The sequence below is a fragment of the Lucilia cuprina genome, chromosome 6 (genome assembly GCF_022045245.1).
Source record: "Lucilia cuprina isolate Lc7/37 chromosome 6, ASM2204524v1, whole genome shotgun sequence".
Taxonomy (NCBI): Eukaryota; Metazoa; Arthropoda; class Insecta; order Diptera; family Calliphoridae; genus Lucilia; species Lucilia cuprina.
The window spans coordinates 50,347,945-50,373,606 of record NC_060954.1 but is presented as its reverse complement, the minus strand read 5'-3'; the positions used below and the strand labels follow the sequence as shown (position 1 = coordinate 50,373,606).

At 29.4% G+C, this 25,662-nt stretch overlaps 2 protein-coding genes and 1 long non-coding RNA gene across 8 annotated transcripts in view; 2 read left to right on the top strand and 1 right to left on the bottom strand.

Annotated features, from left to right (window-relative positions):
- Nucleotides 1-1,765: 1,765 nt before the first annotated feature.
- On the bottom strand, nt 1,766-7,811 carry LOC111681409 (G2/mitotic-specific cyclin-B). Of its 2 annotated transcripts, XM_023443178.2 has the most exons (6): nt 7,673-7,811; nt 7,059-7,198; nt 4,675-5,018; nt 4,241-4,608; nt 3,752-4,201; nt 1,766-2,139 (listed from the first exon to the last, which is right to left on the bottom strand). In XM_023443178.2, exons 1-6 carry the CDS (start codon nt 7,706-7,708, stop codon nt 1,852-1,854), a joined length of 1,626 nt encoding a protein of 541 aa, XP_023298946.2. In that variant the 5' UTR covers nt 7,709-7,811; the 3' UTR covers nt 1,766-1,851. The 2 variants fall into 2 exon arrangements, with proteins under 2 accessions (XP_023298946.2, XP_023298945.2); XM_023443177.2 differs by having other exon boundaries at nt 3,752-4,608.
- On the top strand, nt 6,927-7,827 carry LOC124420542. Its single transcript, XR_006941262.1, has 2 exons — nt 6,927-7,151; nt 7,262-7,827. It is a non-coding gene; the product is annotated as an uncharacterized LOC124420542 (long non-coding RNA).
- Nucleotides 7,828-16,969: 9,142 nt separating this feature from the next.
- The window catches only part of LOC124420541, a 26,406-nt gene continuing 17,713 nt past the window's right edge, over nt 16,970-25,662 (top strand). Inside the window, exons 1-2 of one of the 5 annotated variants that reach the window (XM_046953722.1) lie at nt 16,970-17,014; nt 23,633-24,727. In XM_046953722.1, coding sequence (XP_046809678.1) covers nt 24,365-24,727 — 363 coding nt within the window. In that variant the 5' untranslated portion in view covers nt 16,970-17,014; nt 23,633-24,364. The other 4 variants (XM_046953720.1, XM_046953721.1, XM_046953719.1 and 1 more) reach the window with 4 other exon arrangements.

Here is a 25,662-nt window from a genome sequence, read left to right as displayed (position 1 = left end):
TTCCAAGTTTCAATTTATCATGTATGATTCAACAAGAGTAATTCTGGCACAACGAAGATCGGGATAGAGCAATAGGCTCAATGCCTACTGGTCACGTATAGACCGTGCCGTTCCCAACGAATGTTCTCCGAGCCCTCATGAAACCCGCCACATATTCAACTGCTTAGCCAACCCTACTTAACTCTGTCCAATGGATTTATGGATGCATCCAGTTGAAGTTGCCCAATTTTTAGGCCTGACCATTGAAGTAGAACACCCCCCTCCCCCCAACTAGATTATTGTATACTTTTAACTGTTACAACAACTAGATATTGTTATATGTTAGTACTAAAACCAAGTTTCAATTTTCCATGTCTGATGATTCTATCAATGTCGAAAAAATAGTTCTTCTTCCTCTGAAGATGCATTAAATTTTGTACAGTAGGTCCCCTCAATAACACTCCTATCAAATAAAAAAACACTTGGTGCTAATTATTTAAAATAATTTATATTTATTTTTGTTTAATTATAATTTGTATTATTGTTTTATGTTTACAATGTTGTTAGGTGGTATATTTTTATGAATTAATTTAAAAAAAAATATTTTAAAGACAAAAGATACAAATGAAAAGTTTTAAAAATAAAAAAAATAATAATAAAAAAACTTGTAGTGTAACATACACTTGGACACCAATTAACACAAATAAATGCCAATTAACTAACAAAAAAAAAAAAATAAAACTCTTTAAAAGCGTCTAATGGATTGTATTAACCTTTAAGTTGTTATTTATAAACAAATGATTATTGTTTAAAGTAAAGTGTGGTTAGGATTAGACGGCTTTTTTTTCATAAAAAACTAATCTTTGAAGAGTTTTAGCCAAAATAATAATGAAACATAATATGATGAAAAAATAACTTAAAAATATAAAAAAATAAGAAAACGAAAGTTAAGTAAAAAAAAGTGATAAAAGTATCAGTCGTTTTTTAGAGTTTTGTTTGAACAATATTTTTATAAAAATTTAAAGCAAACAAATTTTAGAAAATAAAAGATTTAAAGTTAAGAGAATATCGCATATTTATGTAGCCAGCAAATGCGATTTAGTTGGTGGAAAAAAAATAGAAAGTCTAAGTATAAAAGAGAAGAAAACTATACAAATACAGCTGCTACTTTTTGAGTCATAGTTTTGCCAAGTTAAGCAAATCAAGCCAAAATTGCTGTGAGAGATTCCCTAACAAGGTTTAAAAAGCCGAGCCGCGCCGCGCCTATAGTTTCAAAAGCAAATGAGTTGAGGTTTTTAAAAAGTGAAACGGTTTTTTGTTTTGTGCAATATTTCATAGAAACAACATCATATTTAAACCATGATGTGTAATGAAACAAAATTTATTAAAAGTTTTTTTCCAAAGAGAAGAATCATATTTCGGTGAAAGTATATATAAAAAATGTTTTATGTTTTCTTTCTAATTCTAGGCTTAAAAGGGCTTTTTTTGAGCAAATTATACAATTTTTTATTTATTTTAATATAATTATAATTCAAATTAGCAAAATTTTGTAATGAATTGTCAATAGTTGGGATGTTAATTTAAAATTTCCTTTTAAGCTTAGAAATTGAAATATAAAGATGTAAAAAAATCCTTAAAAAAACAATTATACTAACTAACTATCTATCTATATATATAAAGGACTACGTAGTAGATGATTATTTAGTTCAAAGTGTTAGTGTTAGAAACGTTTAAAAAAATAATAAAATCATGTATTTATTGGAAATACAATTATTTTCTTTACTTGTTTTCTTGTTCTTGTTTGTTGTAGTTGTTGATAATAATATTTTCTTAACACTAATAATACTTTCTACCTTACGTCTGCCATTTCAATTACTTGCTGCTGATAATGGAATCCATTAACGGACTGTATAATTCAGAACGCATGGAAACTTTTTGGAATTTCGATGCTTGATATTTTGTATACACAGCCTTGAGTTTAGCATGAGGAGCATTGCGTGCCACTGAAGCAATCTTCTTGGCAATGGGTCTTAAATGTTCGGGTGAATATCTGGAATACCATTCCAGTGTAGAGTTCCAGTGTTTATTGCTTAAGCCGCTAGACATATTGCTATTTTCTTTTAATAGATTTAAAGATAAAAAGAGAGAAGCTGCAGCAATCTGTAAATATTTGAAAAAAAAAAAGATTTCAGAAAAAATTATTGGAAAACTTTACTTTTTTTTCTTTTTTTTTAGAAAATTTTATATTTTTATAGAAAAAATTTTCAAAAATATTCTATTTTAAAAAATTTACATAATATTTCTATTAAATGGAAACATTTTCAAATTTTGGTTTCAATTTTAATGAGAAAATAGTTTTCTATTTCTAAAATTTATCCTTCGAATAGCTTTAATTTGAACTAGCATACCCTGGGTGCTTCGCTACCCTAACTATGTTCAATATCGTAAAAATATCAAAAAGTACCATAGGAAAAACGAAAAAGTACAAAGATCTCTCTCAATAAATTCTCATTTAATAAAGACCGTGTGTTTCGGTTAACCATTATAAAGAATCAATTTGAAGAATAGAAAAGTACCAAATAGTTCCCACTTACAGAGTATTATTCAGTCAAGACCATGTATGTTAAAATTAATGTTCCTAGGTTGAATATTTTAGAAAATTAAAAGAGTACAATTTATAAGATAATAAGAACTAAAAAGGACCGTGTATGTTTAATCATATGTTTTCAGTTCATATTAAAGAACATACATAGAGTATCATTTGAAGGAAGAAAAAGTACCAAAAGTGGAATAAAGTTTACCTAAGTGGAAAGTACTAATAAAAAGAATACAATGTTTCCCCCTTTACGCTTAGAAATATACTTTTTCGAGAATTAAGTTTACAAAATAAAACTCAAACGCTTCAAATCTGCATTCATTTATTCCAGCGAAATTGTGCTTTAAAAAAGGTACCAAACAATTTACTCGATTTTGGTCCTATATAGGCCTTAGTACTCGAATTCCAAAATAATATACCAAAAGCTTATTTTGTGTGATTAAATAAACAACTTTTTGAAATTTTATAAAAGTTGGCTCAATGAGTTTGAATAAAATTAAATTTCCCGTTTTACCCCTTTTTGGTACTTTTTTACCCAGTGATATAGCAAAAATATTATTACAATTAATATTACAGAGTTAGTCCGTAATTTAATATGAATAATTCAATAAACCGATAAAGTTTTCTTTATGTGCTAAAAAGTACCATAAATACAGTTTTCTCCCTTTTACAACCAAAAAGAACTGAATTTTAAAAAAGTACGAAACAGGTGTCTCATAATTTTGAGAAATGTATACAAAATATTTAGAAAAATTTGATTATGTTAATTAGTTTAAAAGTTATAAAGGGCTAAAAAAAGGTACCAAAATCACATTTTTTACACATTTTTACCCCTTAAAAGTACGAATTTCAAAAAAGTATTAGACACCCATCTGCTCATTTTAAGAGTAGATACAGGTGCATTTAAAATTTTTCTTGTATCACTAAAATTATGTAAGATAATTAAGAAAACCTATTTTACCCGTTTTTCCCCTTTTTCCCCGTAAATGTACAAATTTCCAAAAAACCCTCCTTAGTGGATTTACATAACCAAAAACACATCTACTGTCGAAATTACATGATTCTAGGTTCAGCCGTTTGGGCTGTGCGATGATGAATCAGTCAGCCAGTAACGCTACTCTTTTATATGTATAGATAGTAAGCTTAGGAAAAAATTTTCTTGTTAACAATACCCACCTCTGATGGTTTATAATGTGACATATCATATTCAATCATAGCCAATTCCAAAAAGTATTTTGACATAGCATGATGATTATCTTCAGCATCGGCAGCCTTAGAGAAACGACGCAAAAAATGTATGGGTAAGGGGCGTGAGAGATTGCAACCCAATGCCTTAAATATTTGCAATTCCATTTGACGTATCTGTTTACCAGTGTAGGTATCATCCGTAATATAAATAAAATCAGCAATAGCTGGTGGGAAAAGCTCTTCATATTTGGCGGCTATAAAGAGAGCTGTTACACCCACCAACTGTAAATGTGAACGTTTAGTATCCTTAACGGTTTGCAAATAACGATCAATAATAGCCACGGCCAATTGGAAGGTTTCAGCTACCAAATGGAATTGTGTATGTACCTCATTAATCCAATCAATTAAAACGGCACGCATTTTAGCATAAACTTCAGCCTGACCCTCTAAATGATTCTTGTGGACAGGCTGTTCAGCTTCCAATTTGAAAAGATAAGCATAAATGTCATTGACATATTCCGAAACTAAAATCAAATTTTCACCATCACCCTCATCAATGTCTTTGACATTATCCAACAATTTGGATGAATGTGATTGTATACTGACAATTTTCAATTTATCTTCTTTTTTCTCAATTTGTGGTAAATCTTTCTTAATGGCCAAAGAGCCACCAGTAGAATTGCTTTTCACCAAAGTAGGTTTTGTGGTGACAGCAGCAGCAGCTTTTTGTGTAATGGCAGCCTGTATTTTTGTTAAAGATTTACGAGACAAATTGCTATCTTCACGGCGTAAGGTTGTAGTGGTTCCTCCCTCTAATTTATTTTCATCTACTACATCAGCTTTAACTGCAATTAGAGTGAGAGAAAGAGAGTTTTATAATTTAGTATTTGACACTATAATATTGCATTTACCTTTCACTTGTTGCACTTTATTCTCGATCACTTTTGTGGTCAACGTCTTAACTCGATTTTGTCCAACAAGCAAATGGGATGAAGCATGTCTTTGTAGTCCCAGTCCTGTGGTAGCTGTGCTAGTACCTAAACGCACTGAGTTGGAACGTGTTAGGATTTTACGTTGCCCAGCAGTTGCAGCAGTAGTTGCTGTTGTTTTTTGTACTTCTCCATTTGTTAAATTTGTTTTTGTTCCAGCTACAGTGGGATTTGTGGTTGTTGTTGTGGTGGTAGTCTTTTTCCATTGTGTATCAACGCGTGCTTTAGTGCCACGTAATGCATTTTGAAGTCTAGTATCCTTCAGGCTAAAATGTTAAATGCAAATGTAGGGAGTTTAGATTTATACCTACAGGAATATCATATTCTTTTGAAAATCTCTAGCTAATAGATAAGTTTATAGACTAACCAATAAACTTTGAACATGGGGTAGTTAGTTAGTAGTAAACCAGCCCGTATGCTTTTTAATAGAGCATTTCACGCAATAGTTTAGAAACTAATAGAGTAATCATTAGAGAAATCTGGAATCTATAGATTGATTAGTCTATAGTGTCCCACGAATGTACCCTTTGTAATCGAGAATGAAGACAGTCGTCACTTTAGTGTCCTTTTTGTAAGCGGGAGCGAACACAGTCGTCTCTTGACTGTCCCTAAGTAACCTAGAGATTTTATTCTTAGAAGTTATTTTTTTCGAGAATGAAGACAGTCGTCACTTTAGTGTCCCCTTTGTAAGCGAGAGCGGAGGCAATCGTCTCTTTACTGTCTCTTTGTAGGGTGTAGAGTGACGATTGACTTCCTCGTAGGACAAGCCCATGTTAAAATTGTCGGTCACCTGGGTAGTCAGGTGGCTAGGGGCCACCACAAGTGGTAGGTTAAGTGGTCAGTTCGGGATTGTCCCGTCGAACTGCTTGGGTAGTAGATAGAATAGTCTGAAGACTAATCAATAGACTAGTTTATACATTACTAGCATACCCTGGGTGCTTCGCTACCCTAACTTAAATTAAATATTGTTTACTTTTATAGAAAATTAAAATTGATTAAAATTTTTTTAATGTTTCAGTTTTATACGTTCAATATCACGTGATTAAATTCGCATTCAGTAGCTTCCATTTTGAAAGTAATATTTGAAAAATGTACCATAAAATACCTCTAATAGATCATCATTTAATAATTTTATGTATCTTTGTTCAATATTATATACAATTCAAAAAATATAATTTGATGAATGAAAAAGTACCAAAAGTTCCTTTCAGTAGATACTCATTCACTAATGTCCCTACATTTTAAATTTTATTTTCAATTAATATGTTCAATATCGTAAAAATATCAAAAAGAACCATCGGAAAAACGAAAAAGTACAATAATCTCTCTCAATAAATTCTCATTTAATAAGGACCGTGTGTTCCGGTTAACCATTATAAAGAATCTAAAAGGTTTTTCCCCTTTTTGGTACTTTTTTAACCAGTGAAATAGCCAAAATTTTATTACAATAAATATTACAGAGTTAGTCCGTAATTTAATATAAATAATTCAATAAACCGAAAAAGTTTTCTCGATGTGCTAAAAAAAAGTACCATAAATACAGTTTTCTTGTATCACTAATAATGTGAAGGATAATTAACAAAACCCGTTTTACCCGTTTTCCCCCTTTTTACCCGTAAATGTACAATTTTCCAAAAATCTCTCCTTAGTGGATCTACATAATCAAAAACACATCTACCGTCAAAATTTCATGATTCTAGGTTCAACCGTTTGGGCTGTGCGATGATGAATCAGTCAGTCAGTAACGCTACTCTTTTATATATATAGATTACAAAGACAAAACATAGAACTAGTCCATAAACCAGAAAAGAGACGTGTACCTAGGCTAGTACGTAAACTAGTCTACATATTAGATAATAAGGGACCATTTCGTAGGCAGACTAGTAGCGCCGAAGTTTTAATAAAATATTAACAAAAATGGCTTTCACAATTTTCCTTTAATTTTCTAAAAAAAATTCTAAAAATTTTATGAAATAACACATTTTTGGGTTAAAATGAGATTTTTTCTAAAACAAAAACAAATTGATCTCTGTTTACCAAAAAATCCGTTAAACTCAACGAAGATTTTTCTCTACTCTCACTAACCATCTCTTTCTAACATATATTAAAACAAGGGTTAACTAAACAAAAACAAAGCTGAATAAAAAAACAAAAACAAAGCTGAATAAAAAAACAAAAACAAATATGTACAAGTAAAAAAAAAAAAACAACAAGACAGATGGAATGTCATAAAACAACCCTGGAATATTTCTACCGAATCCAAGAAAACTAAGAAAATTTTAATAAAATAATCAAAGAAAACTTACTCCTTTTGGGCAGCATCCTTAGCAGCGATGGTACGAACAACACCACGATTCTGTAAATCACCTAGAGCAGCTCGTTTTGTTACCTCAGTGGTGGTAAGACCACCAATTTTTTTGACTTGTTTAAAAGCAGCAGATTCATTCTAAAAGAAAAAAGAATATATAAAAAATGAAAAATGATGAAATATGTTGTAAATTTCTTTTAGGTAAAGAAACCAGCCACCAGCGCACTCCTAGTTTGGGGGGCGCCATTTTGTATGGAAATTGTTATTGGAAATAGGAATACCGGCGGCAGCAGTTTAGAAAACTTTTGTTGTTGTTTTTGTTTAAACTAAAGGAGCCGCCAGCCATCATGGTTGGAAAAGATTAGAGACAACACCACAACACACAATTTGTTAGTTATTGTTGTTGTTTGCGGAAGGCAAGGAGGGGGAAAAATAAAATGGGAAATGTACCGTAAGTATAAAATAACAATTTTGTTCAAGTTTTATATTTTTTATACAAAAAGAGTCTCAGCTTCATTAAACGGTACTTTTCCGCGCCGTTCTTTAAAACCAAGGCTCCCCTTAGTTTAACTGGAAAATATTTAAAGAAAAATACTAAACAACAAAACTCACCTCGTCTACACGTTTTAAGACTGTGGTTCCAACCATTTTGTTAGCGATCTTTATTTAAATTTAATAAAATATTAATTAATTAAACGATAGGTTTCTTTGGTAATTGAAAAAACCTTTTTCGTTAATAAAAAAACACTTTTTCTTTTAAAACGTTAGTGTCAAACTTTTTTTTTATATAAACTGACTTTAAAATACACGTAGATTTTTTTTCTAATTATATAAATATTTAAAAACACTTTTTGAAATTGTTAAAAATTGCACGACATAAACTAAATTGAACAATAAACGAGACTGAAGTTGAAACTTTCTTTTGAATTACAATAATATATTTAAAGAAAAAATTTAAGCGAAAAATTTTATCTTTACGATCCGGACTCGAACCGTTGATGTTTGCTTTTGAATTAAATGTAGTTTAAATAGTCCCGCACTCTATTCGTTGAGTTGCGTTGATTTTTTTTCGTTGTTGTTGGTTTAAAATGCACTGCTAGAACTTAACGAAACGTAGCTGAATGTGCAGTATTTGTTGTGTTGTTGTTGGTAAAAATTTTATCTATTCTTTTGCGCTCATTTCGTTATGGCGCCCTTACAAAGCATCATGTGGTTGGGTTGTGTTAAGTTTAATGTTATATTATTATACGGTTTTCTTTTTTTATTATTATAAAATATTTAAAATTTTATATTTTTTAAATGAGCAACAATTTGTTAAGATTTATAACGAGTTTTATAAAAGAAAAGCATTAATTAAAAATAAATGTTTGTTTACGGCTGAATTAAGTTTGAGGGCAATTGTTTTGTGTCCAATGGTCCTCAAACTGTATGAAATTTGAACGAAGCATTTGACAGAGTTGTATTTAAACAGCAAATATTGTGGTCGATTAGCGTTGCCAATTATATCTAACTAATAGGGTTCTATAAATCGATTTTCGAATTATCAAAAAATCGACTTTTTGTCGAAAAAAGTCGAAAAGACGAAGTCTATTGTCTACGAATAAGTCAAAAAGACGACTTTGTAAATAAAAGTCGAAAGAAGTTGAAAATAGCCGAAAAGTCGTAAAAAGTCGAAATAAGGGTTCTATAAATCGACTTTCGAATAATCGAACAACTTTTTGTCGAAAAAAATCCAAAAGTCGAAGACGACTATTTTGTTCCAAAAAAGTCGATAACTATAGTCGAAAATAGTCGGCAAAAGCCGCAAATTCGGATAAAGTTGAAAATAGTCAAAAAGTCGAAAATAGTCAAAAATTCGGAAAAGTCGAAAAGTCAATAATGGTCAAACAGTCGGAAATAGTCAAAAAGTCGAAAAGTCAATAATGGTCAAACAGTCGAAAATAGTTGAAAATCGTCGACAAGTCTGAAATAGTTGAAAAGTCGAAAAAAGGCGAAAGACGACTATTTTGTTCCAAAAAAGTCGATAACTATTGTCGAAAAAAGTCGGAAAAGCCAAAAAGTCGGAAAAAGTCGAAAATAGTCAAAAAGTCGAAAGTAGTCAAAAAGTCGAAAAAAGTCGGAATAAGTCGAAAAGTCGGAAAAGTCGAATGTAGTCAAAATAGTTGAAAATCGTCGACAAGTCTGAAATAGTTTAAAAGTCGAAAATAGTCAAAAAGTCGATAAGTTGAAAAAGTCGAAAAGTCGACAAAATACTAAATGTCGAAAAGTCGTCTTTTAACTAAGTGAAAAAAGTCGAAAAATCGACTTTGCATAAATTGCAAAAAGTTTTCGTTTCAACAATAGAACCCTAGTCGAAAAGTCGTTAAAAATTAAAAATTCGACACAGACTGGGGTTGAACTGGGTACTTTTCGTCCAAATTTGTTTCCTTCGTAAAAAATATGAAATATATAAAAAAATCTCAAATAATACCTTTTTATCCTTTGATTCAGCTCGCCAGAACAAACATTTTGAGAAAAAAAGTAAAAACCTGTACAAATAGTCGAGAAAAGTAAAAAATAGTTGAAAAGTCGAAAATAGTCAAAAAGTCGAACAAGTCGGAAAAGTTTAAAATTCGGAAATAATACGAAGTCGACTTTTCGTTTCAACTATAGAACTCCACGTACAACTAGAAGATATTAATGAAATAAAAAGTCGAAAAAGTTGAAAATTCGAAAAAATACGAAGTCGACTTTCCGCTTCAACTATAAAACCCACGTACAAGTAGAAGATATTAAAGAAATATTATACCTATAATACTTTTAATGGAAAGTAAAATTGGTTTAAGTGTATGTCGACTATCTAGTAAGAAGACTGACTATTTAAAACTTTGATATTATCATATATTCTTCTGCCATTATGATAATAATATGGAAACAGACTGACAGTTAATATTATTAATTTATGTATTTTCCTTCAAAAATTTAAAAAAAATTCTTCTTATTTATCATAGAGAAGATTTCAATCTTAAGATCAACTATTTTACAGAAGTGTTATTGGCATCCAAAATAAGCAAAAAACGAAATCTATTGTAATTGAATTTTAACTTTTTGTTTATCTTTGAACAATTTATGGTTTCCGCTTAAAATATAAACTAAAGTTAAAATCTATTAGCATCATTATCAGCAGTGCAAAAAAAAACTTACGAACATAAGAATTAATCTTTGTATTTGTTTTTGCTACATTAACACAATCTCAGAAACATGTATGCATGAAGGAAATACTAAGACTTCTACTTAAAAAGAATATACTAAAGTGTGGTCGACTATATGCTTCACTGTACACTAGACTAAATTATAGACTAGTCTAGACTATAGATTAGACTATTTGCTAGAATAGACTAGACTATAGACTAGACTATAGACTAGACTATAGACTAGACTATAGACTAGACTATAGACTAGACTATAGACTAGACTATAGACTAGACTATAGACTAGACTATAGACTAGACTATAGACTAGACTATAGACTAGACTATAGACTAGACTATAGACTAGACTATAGACTAGACTATAGACTAGACTATAGACTAGACTATAGACTAGACTATAGACTAGATTATAGACTAGACTAAAGACTAGATTATAGACAAGCCGATAGTCTAGTCTAAATTTGTCCCATTACTTTCCTTACGATAAACCCATCATACAGACATACACATGTACTAGACTGTTTGCAAAAATTCCATATGTATGAAATGTACTTCAAAGATCTACTATCAAATGAAGTACTTCTGTACATAAAGACTCTTGTATCTCTTTTGTTTGAGGAAAGAAAAAAAATCTCCTCAACTCAACTGTGATGATCAGTGTCAAGATTTGACATACAACTTGTGGTCAAAAACAGTGCTGCAGTTTTTCTGTAAACAAATGGAAATATTTATGTGGGTGCATGGTCTGAATGTCTGGTATATTGTACATTCAAATGCCAACCAATCTAATGAGTTGTACAGGAAAAGCACTTGACCAGAACAATATTAGAATAGAATAAACAATAGGCACTTGTACAAAGATTCTAAAATAAGGTAATATGAATAGAAAAACGCATTAAAAAAAGAACAAAACGGCCAACATTTTTTTTTGAATTGTTTAAGGAAATATTAAAGAATTTTTAATGATGTATCAAATGATATACATATACATATTTGTAAATTTGATAATATAAGCCGCTTGATAAAATATGATCGTTTAGATGATGTATTAGCTTTAATATATACATTTAAAATTTAAATTTATTTTATTATATGCATTGTTTTATGAAAATTTTATTAAGAAAAAAAAAAAAAACGAAGATAAATTATTAAGTGATTTATATCGCACCCTGAACTTGAATTGTAGTTTAATGACATTATTTTAATAATTATCATACACTGAAAAAAAATCCATTCTCAACTTTACGAAAAAAAATTTCGTAACTTCTATTTGCGTAATATTTACAAATATTTCGTGTATAATACGAAATATTTTTTAATAAAATCCTTTTCTATTTTTACGAAAGTACGAAAACCTTTCGTAATATTTTTTTCTTAAATTTTAGCGAAATTAAACATAATGATATTAATTATATTATGATTAAATAAAACTACAATATTTTTATAAAATTTAAGAAAAAGTATAATATTATTCTCGAATTATTTTCATTAAAAATTGAAAATTCGTGTGGAGAATAATTTTGAAGTAAAATCAGAAAATTTATTTTAAAATGAACAAAAACGTTTGAATAAATTAATATTTTGTAAATTTTACCATATTTATTCAAAATTCCCTTTTTTCAATTTATGTAAATTAATTTTTTTAAGAATATTTTGCATTATACTAAAATATTTCGTACAATTTCGTATATATTACGAAAGAATTTCGTGGTGCGAAACAACGAACGATTCGTAAAATGTACGACATTTTTCGTATATATTAAGCATGGATTTTTTTCAGTGTGTGCATACATACTTTTAAATACATAAATTGATAATAAACATTATCTTATCTTAAGATTTGGCCAATCTACTTGTCACTACTGCTGAGGCTATTACAATAGCTTTTATTTTATTTTCTTTCCTATTTGATTAACAAATATGATTAAATATTTACACTATTGTAAACTTGGCAAACTTTCTTATCACTTTTTTATTATTGTTTCATTAGTATTTATGCCAGACAATCAGTTAGTAATTGCATTTTAAATAGTTTTAATAATATTAATATGTAATTGTGTATCCATGCTACATTATTGTCTAAAGTTTAGTCTCTAGTCGAGACTTTAGTCTGGGCTATAGATTGGATTAAAGTCTACATTAAGTCTATAGGCTGACTAGGCTAGACTGTAGTCTAAACACTGGTGCAGTATAGCCTAGTCATACCTATAGTATAGTTTAGTCCTTAATGCATAATTTAGTTCATAGTGTATTCTGTATTTAGTCCAGTCAAGACTGTAGTCCAGTCTGTATTATTACTATAGTTCAGTGTGTTGTCGAACTATAGTGGAGTTTTTAGTCGAAATTATATTTAAGCCCATAGTCTAGCAAAAATTCGAATAAGTCTAGTCTATAAGAAGAAGTATAGTCTATGCACCAGGCCATAGTTGATACCACAGTATAATCATGAAAATCGTTTAGTACTATAGCCTTATCTATAAAATAATTTTAGACTTTAGAATTTAGTCCAGTCTTTTGTCGATGCTTTTATCCGGTTTATAGTAAAGACTATATTACTGTCTATAATCGTGACTACAGTCCGGTTTATAATAGAGAATTGAATCAAGTCTATAGTCGAGGCAACAAATAGTCCTATCTATAGTTGGTATATAGTTCAGTGTATTGTCGAACTATAGTGGAGTTTTTAGTCGAAATTATATTTAAGTCCATAGTCTTTCAAAAATTCGAAGAAATCTAGTCTATAAGAAGAAGTATAGTCTATGCACCAGTCCATAGTTGATACCACAGTATAATCATGAAAATCGTTTAGTACTATAGCCTAATCTATAAAATAATCTTAGACTTTAGAATTTAGTCCAGTCTTTTGTCGATGCTTTTATCCGGTTTATAGTAAATACTATATTACAATCTATAATCGTGACTACTGTACTGTTTATAATAGAGAATAGAATCAAGTCTATAGTCGAGGCTACAAATAGTCATATCTATAGTTGGTATATAGTTCAGAATATTGTCGAGACTTTAGTACAGTCAATAGATAATAATACAGTTTATTCTATCGTCAAAACAACTTTTCAATCTTAAGTCGATACAAGAATTAAGTATGTTTTCAAGACAAAAGCCCAGTATGTAGTAGATACTATATTCCAGCCCATAGTCAATACTATAGCCCACTATATAGTTGAGACAAAAGTCCAGTCTATTGAATCATACATATTTAAAACTGTATTCCAGTTTATAGTCTTATCTATACTCAAGACTGGTCTTCATTCTTTAGTCGATACAATAATCAAGTATGTAGTCAAGACAAAAGCTCAGTATGTAATCGACACTATATTCCTGCCCATAGTCGATACTATAGATCACTATATAGTTGAGACAAAAGTTCAGTCTTTAAAATCATTCATACTCAAAACTGTATTTCAGTTTATACTCTTATTTAAAGGGTTCTATAAATCGACTTTCGAATAATCGAACAATTGACTTTTTGTCAAAAAAAAAAGTTGAAAAGTCGAAGTCGACTATTTTGTTCCAAAACTCGAGTATCTCGAGTCTATAAAAAGTCGAAAATTCGACTTTGTAAATAAAAGTCAAAAAATGTCGAAAAAAATGAAAAGAAGTCGAAAAAGTTAAAATAAAGTCGAAGAAAGTCGGAAAAAGTCGATAACTTGAAAATAGTAGAAAAAAGTCAAAAATAGTCGAAAATTTAAAAAAGTGGAAAAAAATCTATACTCAAGACTGAAGCCCAGTCTATTATCAGTACTATTTTTATGTATAGTTTATTGTCTATGCTATAAATTAGTCTATTGTCTAGACTATATATCAGTCTAAAGTCCAGTCCATTATCGGTATAATTGTCCAGTCTATTGAAGAGTATGTTATAGAGAGAGATAGTCCAGTCTATAGTCAAGAATATAGTCTGGACTAAAAATCGGTAGACTATATATAGTCTATTCATAGTGTAGGCAGTATTCTGTCAATTGTCGAGTCTATACTAGAGATTAGTCTATTGTCTAGACTATATATCAGTCTAAAGTCAAGTCTATTGTCGGTATAATTGTCTAGTCTAAAGAAGAGTGAGTTATAGAGAGAGAGAGAGTACAGTCTATAGTCTAGACTAAAGATCGGTAGACTATAGATAGTATCTCCATAATGTAGACAGTATTCTGTCCGTAGTCGAGTCTATTGTGGATCCTATAGTCGGGTCTATAGTATAGTCTAGAATATAGATCAGTCTATAGTCTGCCTATAGTCGTGATTATAGTTAGTATAGTCTAGTCTTTTAGACTGTTGTCTCGATTATAGTCAAGAATATAATTTAGTCTTTAAGCAAAACTTTAATATAGAAGGGACTATTGTTCTGTAATAATAAATCAACAGGATGTATAAGTTGAATTTTAAGAGCCCAAATGTGTTCTTAAATTCTGAATGTTTTGTTTTCAATCAAATTGTCTTCTAAAAACTATAAATTCAAATGTATACTTTGTCGGTAATATAATTGATTTTTAGCTGTATGCTGCATATTAATTGTAAAACGTTTAAATTTCAATAAAAAAAAACACACAAACCTTTACTGTTACATTTAACGTATTTATTCAAATTTAAATGTGTCCAAATTGCAAAAAAAGAAAAACCTAAATAAATATTTTCATGATTACACACCCCTAAAGTTGATTGGCACTAGCCAATAAAACAAAACTATATAAAATCGTATATCACGTGATATATTTATATATACATATATGTAAATACTCGTAAGTTTATGACATTTGGTGTACATAGGTTTTTTATTTTACAAACGTTAACAAATTAACGTGTGTCAAAATTAGCGTGTAAGGTTTCTGATCCATTTTGCTGCTTAAACACAATACGTATGTCACGAAGTATGAGAGTACTATAAGCACTATGTAACCTGATCAGGAGACTAAAGTTTGGACTATAGTTTTGTCTATAGTCGATTTATCCTGGTTTGTAGTAGCATGATATATTCCAGTTTTGCTGTATAACATAGACTTTAGTATTATCTATAACCGAGACTGTACCGTGGTCTATAGTCGAGACTAAAGTTTGGACTATAGTTTCGTCTATAGTCGATTTATCCTGGTTTGGAGTCTGGTTATTAGCCGAAACTACAGTCTGGTCTTTATTCAAAACTATAGTTGTTTGTTAAGATTAAAGTGTGGTTTATAGTTGATAGTATAGTTTTTTATTTAGTGTCTGGTCTTTAGTCGAGACTTGTCTTTATTCGATATCATAGTCTGATTTATAGTCAAGACTATGGTCTTGTATTTAGCCGAGAATATAGTTTATAATCAAAACTAACGTCTGGTCTATAGCCGAAACTACTCGATACTCTAGCTTGGTCTACAGTAGAGACTATAGTCTGGCTTATAGTCAAAACTATGGTGTGGTTTTTATTCGAGACTATAGGCTGGTTTATAATAGAGACTCGTCTCGTCTCTAGTTAGGTCTATAGTATAGTAAATACTATAGTTTGGTCTATAATTAAGACAACATTTTGCTCTGTAGTCAAACCTATAGTCCGGTTTACAGACGATACTATGGTCTGATCTATAGCCGAGACTATAGTATGTTATAAAGCCGAAACTTAAGTCCTCTATAAAGACAAGACTATAACCTTTTCTATAGCCTAGAGTATAGTCTGGTCTCTAGCCGATTATATAAACGAGACTATAGCCTGATATATAATCAGATCAAAAGCCGAGACAGTAGTCTGATCTAAAGCTGAGACTGGCCTAGAGTATAGTCTGGTCTCTAGCCGATTATATAGTCCAGACTATAGTGTGATATATAATCAGATCAAAAGCCGAGGCAGTAGTCTGATCTAAAGCAGAGACTGTGGTCTGACCTATAGCCTAGATTATAGTCTGGACTCTAGACGATTATATAGTCGAGACTATAACCTGATATATAATCAGATCAAAAGCCAAGACAGTAGTCTGATCTAAAGCAGAGACTGTAATGTGACCTATAACAGAGAATATAGTCTGGTCTCCAGCCGATTATATAGTCGAGACTATAGTCTGATATATAATCAGATCAAAAGCCGAGACAGTAGTCTGATCTAAAGCAGAGACTGTAGTCTGACTAAAGCTGAGACTGTAGTCTGACCTATAGCCTAGAGTATAGTCTGGTCTCTAGCCGATTATATAGACAAGACTATAGTCTGATATATAATCAGATCAAAATAACCCCCAGTCCATAATCGAAACTATAGTCTAGTCTCTACAGCGAATGCTGCAACCACTATAAAATCGCCCAATTGGCAACATTCTTTACAAGAACCTTTTGTTTGTTTTTGTTGTTGATTCCAATTTAAATGAAGTTTTCATCAAACGAAAGTTAACGATCTCTGGAAAAAAAACAAACAAACAACGATGAAAAACCGTATTTATATACGTTACAATTGACGATCGTACTACACTCGTTTTGATTGTAAAAAAAATTCAAAAAAGCCCAACGTTTGCAAACAATTTACTTTACACAAGAATAATTTTCATGCAGAGTTTTCATTTATTTGATCATTCGCGTTTAAACCAGCGCAGTGTTCAACAGCTAAACGCGGCAAACTTAAAATTAATTCGTTTAGAAAAAGACAAATTTAAAACTAATTAAATAGTGATTTAAACAAATTAAAAAAAAAATATATATATATATGAAATATAAATCATTAAATATCATAAATATTAACACACTAATGAATGCAAAAAATTCTTAAAGTTAAAAAAAAATACACTAAATTGTAAAGAATAAAAATTATATTAAATAAGAAAAAATATATATTAAAACAAAAGTGACCTTAGAAAATATGTACGTTTTTAATGTATCATACTAAAATAATTTTTATAATTGATTTTTTTTAAATAATTTTAATTAAAAATACCACGCAATATTATATTTTAAAACTAAATTATGTTTTTCGGTTAAATTATTTTAATATAGTACATAAATATTTAATGATAATAGTGTTGGCAAGTAGTCGATTTGAAATTTATTAAAAATAATAAAATCATAATATTTGTTTTGTTTTTGTAAATTTAATGAGTAAGTAACAAAATGTACATTGCTTTATAAATTAAAAATTTCAATCGGATTGATAACAAAAACATATAAATCGGAAAATAATTTCAAATTTGAATTATCTTGACTTGAATATGGTTAAATATCCTAGACTAGCTATTAAACAAGAGGTTTTTTAACATAAATTTTTAGTCCGATCAATAGTTTTCATTATTTTCTGAACTATTACAGCCCGGACATCAGTCCAGACTACATCGGATTTTAATTTTAATTTTTTTTTTTTTTAAATAATCTAAACCATAGTTTTAGTCATTGTTGGAACTACAAAGTAATGTAATATTAAGATAGTTTGATGTTATAGGATATATTCCAGACTACAGCCTAATTTGTATTGTAGACATTAGTCTGGTCTATAGTCTAATTGGATTCAGTCTAGACTAGAACTAAACTAGAACTGAACTAGAACTGAACTAGAACTGAACTAGAACTGAACTAGAACTGAACTAGAACTGAACTAGAACTGAACTAGAACTGAACTAGAACTGAACTAGAACTGAACTAGAACTGAACTAGAACTGAACTAGAACTGAACTAGAACTGAACTAGAACTGAACTAGAACTGAACTAGAACTGAACAAGAACTGAACTAGAACTGAACTAGAACTGAACTAGAACTGAACTATAAAACTATACTTTGGACCATAGTCTGGCCTACAGTCTGAACAATACTGTTGTAAAAGTTAAAGCTTGATCTACTGTTATTATATAGTCTAAAATAAACTCCATTAAACCCTGTTTACTCGAGTTAACCTTTAACCGATTACTTTCAAAACCAGACGGTCGATTACTAACCATTCTTGTTTTGTTTTCTAATGTTTATTTTCTAAACAAAAAAAAAAACTAGAACTGAACTAGAACTGAACTAGAACTGAACTAGAACTGAACTAGAACTGAACTAGAACTGAACTAGAACTGAACTAGAACTGAACTAGAACTGAACTAGAACTGAACTAGAACTGAACTAGAACTGAACTAGAACTGAACTAGAACTGAACTAGAACTGAACTAGAACTGAACTAGAACTGAACTAGAACTGAACTAGAACTGAACTAGAACTGAACTAGAACTGAACTAGAACTGAACTAGAACTGAACTAGAACTGAACTAGAACTGAACTAGAACTGAACTAGAACTGAACTAGAACTGAACTAGAACTGAACTAGAACTGAACTAGAACTGAACTAGAACTGAACTAGAACTGAACTAGAACTGAACTAGAACTGAACTAGAACTGAACTAGAACTGAACTAGAACTGAACTAGAACTGAACTAGAACTGAACTAGAACTGAACTAGAACTGAACTAGAACTGAACTAGAACTGAACTAGAACTGAACTAGAACTGAACTAGAACTGAACTAGAACTGAACTAGAACTGAACTAGAACTGAACTAGAACTGAACTAGAACTGAACTAGAACTGAACTAGAACTGAACTAGAACTGAACTAGAACTGAACTAGAACTGAACTAGAACTGAACTAGAACTGAACTAGAACTGAACTAGAACTGAACTAGAACTGAACTAGAACTGAACTAGAACTGAACTAGAACTGAACTAGAACTGAACTAGAACTGAACTAGAACTGAACTAGAACTGAACTAGAACTGAACTAGAACTGAACTAGAACTGAACTAGAACTGAACTAGAACTGAACTAGAACTGAACTAGAACTGAACTAGAACTGAACTAGAACTGAACTAGAACTGAACAAGAACTGAACTAGAACTGAACTAGAACTGAACTAGAACTGAACTATAAAACTATACTTTGGACCATAGTCTGGCCTACAGTCTGAACAATACTGTTGTAAAAGTTAAAGCTTGATCTACTGTTATTATATAGTCTAAAATAAACTCCATTAAACCCTGTTTACTCGAGTTAACCTTTAACCGATTACTTTCAAAACCAGACGGTCGATTACTAACCATTCTTGTTTTGTTTTCTAATGTTTATTTTCTAAACAAAAAAAAAAAAAAAAAAAAAAACATTTTCAAACTTTTTCAAACGTTACGGTTGAAATAAAACATTATTTATTTTTTTCCACTTGTTTTTGGTACAAAATAAAAGCCAAATTATTTACTATAGTTTTCTAAATTTGAATATTTCTTTTTTAAGGTTTGAAAAAATAACAAAAAAAAAAAACAAAAATTATAGTCGACCATGTTTAACCATATGGCATCTATCACTATCTAAATTCCACATCTATGTTTAATCGTTAGAGAAATTTTGGGTTAGGGATGCATTTCTGTTTTCCAAGTTTCCCCCTTATAAGTCCTTCCATACTTAGATGGGTCAATTAGGAACCCATTACTAAATTATCATTCCGAATCAATACTTTAAATCTGTTTGAAAGTAAGTGTACCGTCATTATGTGGGTCTGTTACAAACATTAGCTGTAAATTATAATACGTTAGCCTTAAAATAGGGTACAACAATAACAAATTGTTAATCACAACAAAAATAAATGTTTGTATATCTAGTACTCTAGATCGTATGTATCTTGTTTTTTTTTCACCATTTACTATGAGTATCCAGCACATTTTTGTTAAAGTTCATGTAAAATTGTTCATAATCATTGAGTTTTCAAACATAATTGCACGACTTTGTAATTTGGCTAAAAAAACATCAACTAGTGTGATTTTATTAAAAAAAAGTTAACTAAATTGTTATATGGAAAATTAACAGGCCAAAAACAAAAAACAACTATTTAAATGTTAGCAATTAAATAAGAGTGAAAAAAATTAAATAAATTTAATCATTAAGACATAATTATTTACAACAGTGCGTATGATTAATTTGTATAATGAAATAAATAAAATGGAAGACATTTCCAAAGTTTTGATTATAACTTTAGAACGTTTTGTACTTTTAAATGAAAAACATTAGAATTAGTTAATTTATTTAATTAGAGTATTTTTTATTCAACTCAATACTATTTTCTTTAAAATACGAAATTTTACCATTTAATGCTTATGTTTTTTCTAAATAATGCTCAACCACTAAATGACAAGTTTGACATATTGGTTTTATTAACACCGTCACCATCAACCAATTCGGCATATCACGACACATCTAGATTGTGTCCCCATCTTGAGTAGAAAGTCATAACAGTTATAAAAAGAAAACTTTGTTTTTACTTATTTACGCTTAATAGTTAGTGTTAAACAAAGAAAATATAATTTTCATATTATAACATTTGTTTTTCTTTATTGTTTGGAAAAATTTTATTAAAATGATGGTGTTGTATTTAAAACCTTTAAATTGTAACATAAATATGAAACAATGTTAGTTAACCGCATATTATTATTATTACTATTACTAGATACAACATACTTATAAAGGGTGTTGCAAAATTAATGTAAGATTTGGAATAGTTAAGAAAAAACAACTAAGCTATATCTGTCCGTCCATCTGTATGTTTGTTGAAATTAGTTTTCTGCAGAATTCAGATATAATTGGAATCCAAATATTCAGACACGCTTTCGGAAAATTTGCTTTTTAAAATCTGCAAAATTAGTCTATAAATTCCGAAAAAAATCTCTGAAAATTTCACAAAAAATAAACAGCAAAAACATGTACTTAGATGTACTTAGATCGCTTGTTAATAAAACATCAAGTAAAAGTTATTAAAAAAAGTACTAAAAAGTCCCCTTTTGTTCTGACTTAATTCGTCTCTACATATGTACTTAATTTCATGTTTCTAGGTTCAATATTATAGAAAATTCAAAAAGTACCTTTTGTAGAACGAAAAAGTACCAAAAAGTTCCTTTTTCTAGGTTTTTACCTAGTCAAGGCCCTACATGCTAAATTTTATGTTTCTAGGTTCAATATTATCGAAAATTTAAAAAGTACCTTTCGTAGACGGAAAAAGTACCAAAAAAAGTTCCCTTTAATGGCTAGTGCTACTCTTGCTCTGCTGCTCTCGTTCTGCCTTGTTTTTTATAAACAAGAGTACAATATGATTATGTATTTTGTTTCTGTTTTTTACAATTTTTGTTTGAGCATAAATAAAAAATCTTAATTTTTGATGAAATTTTCAGAGGTCGTCTCGGATTTTTACTCATATCTTCGTTTTTTTGGACCGATTGGACTGACTTTGAATAGCGTTCTATTCGATCGTATTTCCAATAGAATTATTGAAAGTTCGGATCATTCAGATATCAGCGGTCATCTGAAAACTGATTTCAACATACACACAGATAGACGGACATGGTTAAATCGACGTTTTTGAGTTTTTTTTTTGGTACTTTTTTGTTCTAGGTACTTTTTTGTTCTTTAAAAGGTACTTTTGACTACATAGAAAGACCAAAGTACATGTACAAGCAAAACTAAATGAAAAGCTATAAAAGAGTACTTTTGTTCTTCAAAAGGTACTTTTTGCTTTTTCTATAATATTGACCTAATCATTAAATTAAGCATATCAACTACAGAGTAAATAAGAACCCATAAAAAGGAATTTTTTAGCATTCTTCAGAAAGTACTTTTTGAACTTTCTATAAAATTATTAGTTAGTTAGTTAATTAGTTAATTAGTTATTTATTTAGTTAGTTAGTTAGTTAGTTAGTTTGAAAGGAGAACGTACATACATATATACATCAAATCCGATCAATCAAGAAATACATATAGACTTCTGTCGGGCCTGATGCGCCTTCATTAACAAATGACTCATGTGGGAATCAAACCCACCGCCTCCAGCCTACCAGACATGAACACTAACCACAAACCTACCGGAGGCCACGACTAGTATATATACTACTCAATAGAAAAGTCTATATACTTTACATATTTTATGGATTGGTGAGGAGACTCGTCCGGAGACTACTCTAAATACAAGTAAACTTGCCAACAGACTAGTTGCCATAGTTTAGTTAACAGTCTAGACCATAGATTTTTCCATAGACTATTCAAAAAACAAGTCCATAGAGCCATCAATAGTATAGACTGTACACTCTTCTATGGAAATGTTTAAAAACTTGTAAATATTCTATAGGGTCTTTAATAAACTTGTCCAAAGACAAGTCCAAAGATTACTCTATAGAAAAGTTTATCGACTGGGTAATAATGTAGTCTAAAGAATATTCCATAGACTATTCAATAGACAAGTCAATAGAAAAGTCCATCGACTAGTAGATAGACTTGTTTGTGGATCAGTCATTAGGCTAGTTCATAGAGCATTACTGGGGTATATACTAGCCGATAGATTAGATAACAGACTTAAAACTGTTATCCAATAAACTACTCAAAGGACTAGCAACTAAGTAGTCATTATTGTAGTGAATAGAGTTGTCAATGCAGTAGTCTTTTTACTAGTGAATAGACTAGTTCATACTATTAACTAATCAATTAATTAGTCTCAAGTACAGAATAGTAAATTTTGTTACACTCTTTTTGTAATAATAATCTATATGTTGAACATGCAATATATATGTTCATGTTAATTGTGGATAAAATGTAATAAGAAACTTTTTTAATCGGCAATTTTTTTTTTTGTTTGTTTGCTATTGCAGAATTGTCAACTGTTAAGAAATATTAAAAGTTGACATATGTAGTTAAAAAGAAATCGCGTAAAATATTGTACTTTTTCTAATAATTTCCTATTAGCAAAATGTGAATAGAATGTGTTATCTCTAATAATTTGACCTAATTATTAAATTCATTCATATTGTTGTTAATTATCTTTTGTAATAGAAAAAAAATTTCGATATTGGTATGAGAAAAAATGTAATGTAATTCAAAAAAAGAAAAAAAAAGACAAAATTCCGGTGTTTAAGACTATATTATATACCACTTCACTGTGGTATGGAAACTCTGTATTTTGGAAACAAATTGTCCAATTCACAATCAAAGTCGTATCGTTGTAGCGTTATATGTCATAAACTTTTTTTCAAATAATTTTTTTGAAACAAAAACAACTTAATAATAATTAAAAAATACGACATATATACGATACAACCATACAACACCGATTGTGAATTGGGCAAATATAATATTTTGTAAATTTATAGAGGCATAGCAAAGGAACTGAATTTTGAGATTACTTACGAAATATAATTCTTTCTACCTAGAAAGAATCATGGACATTATTGTTCATTTCCCAAATCAAATAAACTTTGACAAAATTAGTTTTTAACAGAATGACGGACAAATGTAGAGATATGGCTAGATTGTCTAAGAATCTATTTTCCTTTAATTGAATTACCTTTAGATATAAAAATATCTTGAGTTTATATTATAGTTTGTAGGGTAAAAGAAACTAATATAAACATGTTATCTGTATAGATATAAAACAAAAGATTTAAGCAACAAGCGTGATTCTTGCAAAGTAAACAAAACAAGCAAAATAAACAACTATATTATAAACATTAACAATTTCAACAAATAATATTATAATATAAAGTACAACAATAACAAAAACATAAATAAAATAACTAAAAATAAAAGAGAGAGAAAAAAATACAAGAAAAAAATTAAAGAAACCTCAACTTAATCTAAAATAAAAGCTCAACTATAAAACTAAACTAAATATAACAATTAATTAGTGCATAAACTTACAACAAAAAGAAAAAAAAATGAAATAAAATAATTAACTGCCGTTAAATTTAGCTAAAACATGCAAGTGTGTGTTTATTTTGAAAATAAAACTTTGAAATAGAAACAAATTGATTAGAGAAAAAAAGCAACAACAACAAATTAAAACAAATTTTCTTCACAGTACATTCACTTTTTAAAATTACAAAAAGAAAAAAATGTAAAACAATTGCTGCAAAAAATTTAATTTAATTTAAAAAAAAATTAACAAAATATTTTGAAAAAAAAAAAAAATTTAAAATGTTTCCAAATAAATTTAACACCTACAAAACAATCTAAATTATGGCCCAATAAAAATTTTATTAATAAAATGGCCTAAATATTTTTTAATTTTTTTTTATTTTGTTAATAAAAAAACAGTTTTTTTTCTTCTTTGCTGACGTTTTAATAAAAAAAAGAACCAAGTTTTAATAATAAATAATAATGTGTTCACCTAGTGGCTTAATTTGTATTTTAATTACAAGTTTATTTACAAATTGTGTTTATTTCTCTGTGGCAGTCAAAGCTGTTAACAACAACACTGCTGCCACTAAAAGCAATTCAAACAACAACTCAGCCACACATAAACATGCTGCAGCAGCTAACATTAGTTGGCAACATCATACACATGATTTTGTAAAAAAAATATCTTCAAATGACCATCATCTTCACAGCTCTGCTACACATAGTGCGGGTGATGGTGGTGGTGTTGGTGTTGGTGGTGAGACAAAAAACAGCCGCCTCAACAGTGATGGTCAGTTTATTGATATAACACGGAAGCATAAAATCCATTACAATGGTTTTGTGGTAAGTATTAAATGTTTTTCTATTTTACTTTTTTTTTCTAAACAACCCCCCCTCTTTTTATATAAATATTTATTATATTTTCTTTATTGTTTGGTTTCACTTGTCTGCATTTGTGATATTTTTTTAAGAAATCATTTCATTTCTTTATTTTATTTTTTTTTATTTGTAATTAATATGCATTTAGTTTTGTATGCGTTTTGCTTGTTGTGGGTGGTGGTTTTTCTTTTTGTGGATTTCAGTTTTAATTGTTTTGTTTTATTGTTTTGTGTGCTAATTAAATGATTATATTAAATAAAAAGTGAATTTTTAATTAACTGCTCATATTTCCATAAGTTTTGTGGCATAACTGAAAACTGTTAAAAGATCTTGCTTAACGTTGTGTTAATTGATTCATACTAATTAGGCCGTTAGAAATTTTTTAGATTTCATATTTTAATTTATTATATTTTTTCCCTTACAAACTAGAAAATTGTGTAAAATTAAATATTTTGTTAGAGATTTTAAATTTCCTGTAGCTGCACGCTAATACTTACTATCAGCATTAAATGAATTTGTCTGGGTGATTTAGGACTTCCGTGCTGCAACTATATCTTATTTAATCTAGAAATATGCTTCATGAGCTGTTTTATTTTTAGCAAAATATCCTAAAAACAACACAAGTCTGATATGCATATATACTATACCTAGATTCCAAGATCTTCGCCTTGTAAAGTCTAAGGAAAGAAGTTAGTGAGCTAGATAGTTAGTTAGTTAGTTGGGTAGATAGTTAGTTAGTTAGTTTGCTAGTTATTTAGTTAGTTATGTATTTAGTAAGTTATGTATTTAGTTAGTTAGATAGATAGATAGATTGATAGATAGATAGATAGATAGATAGATAGATAGATAGATAGATAGATAGATAGATAGATAGATAGATAGATAGATAGATAGATAGA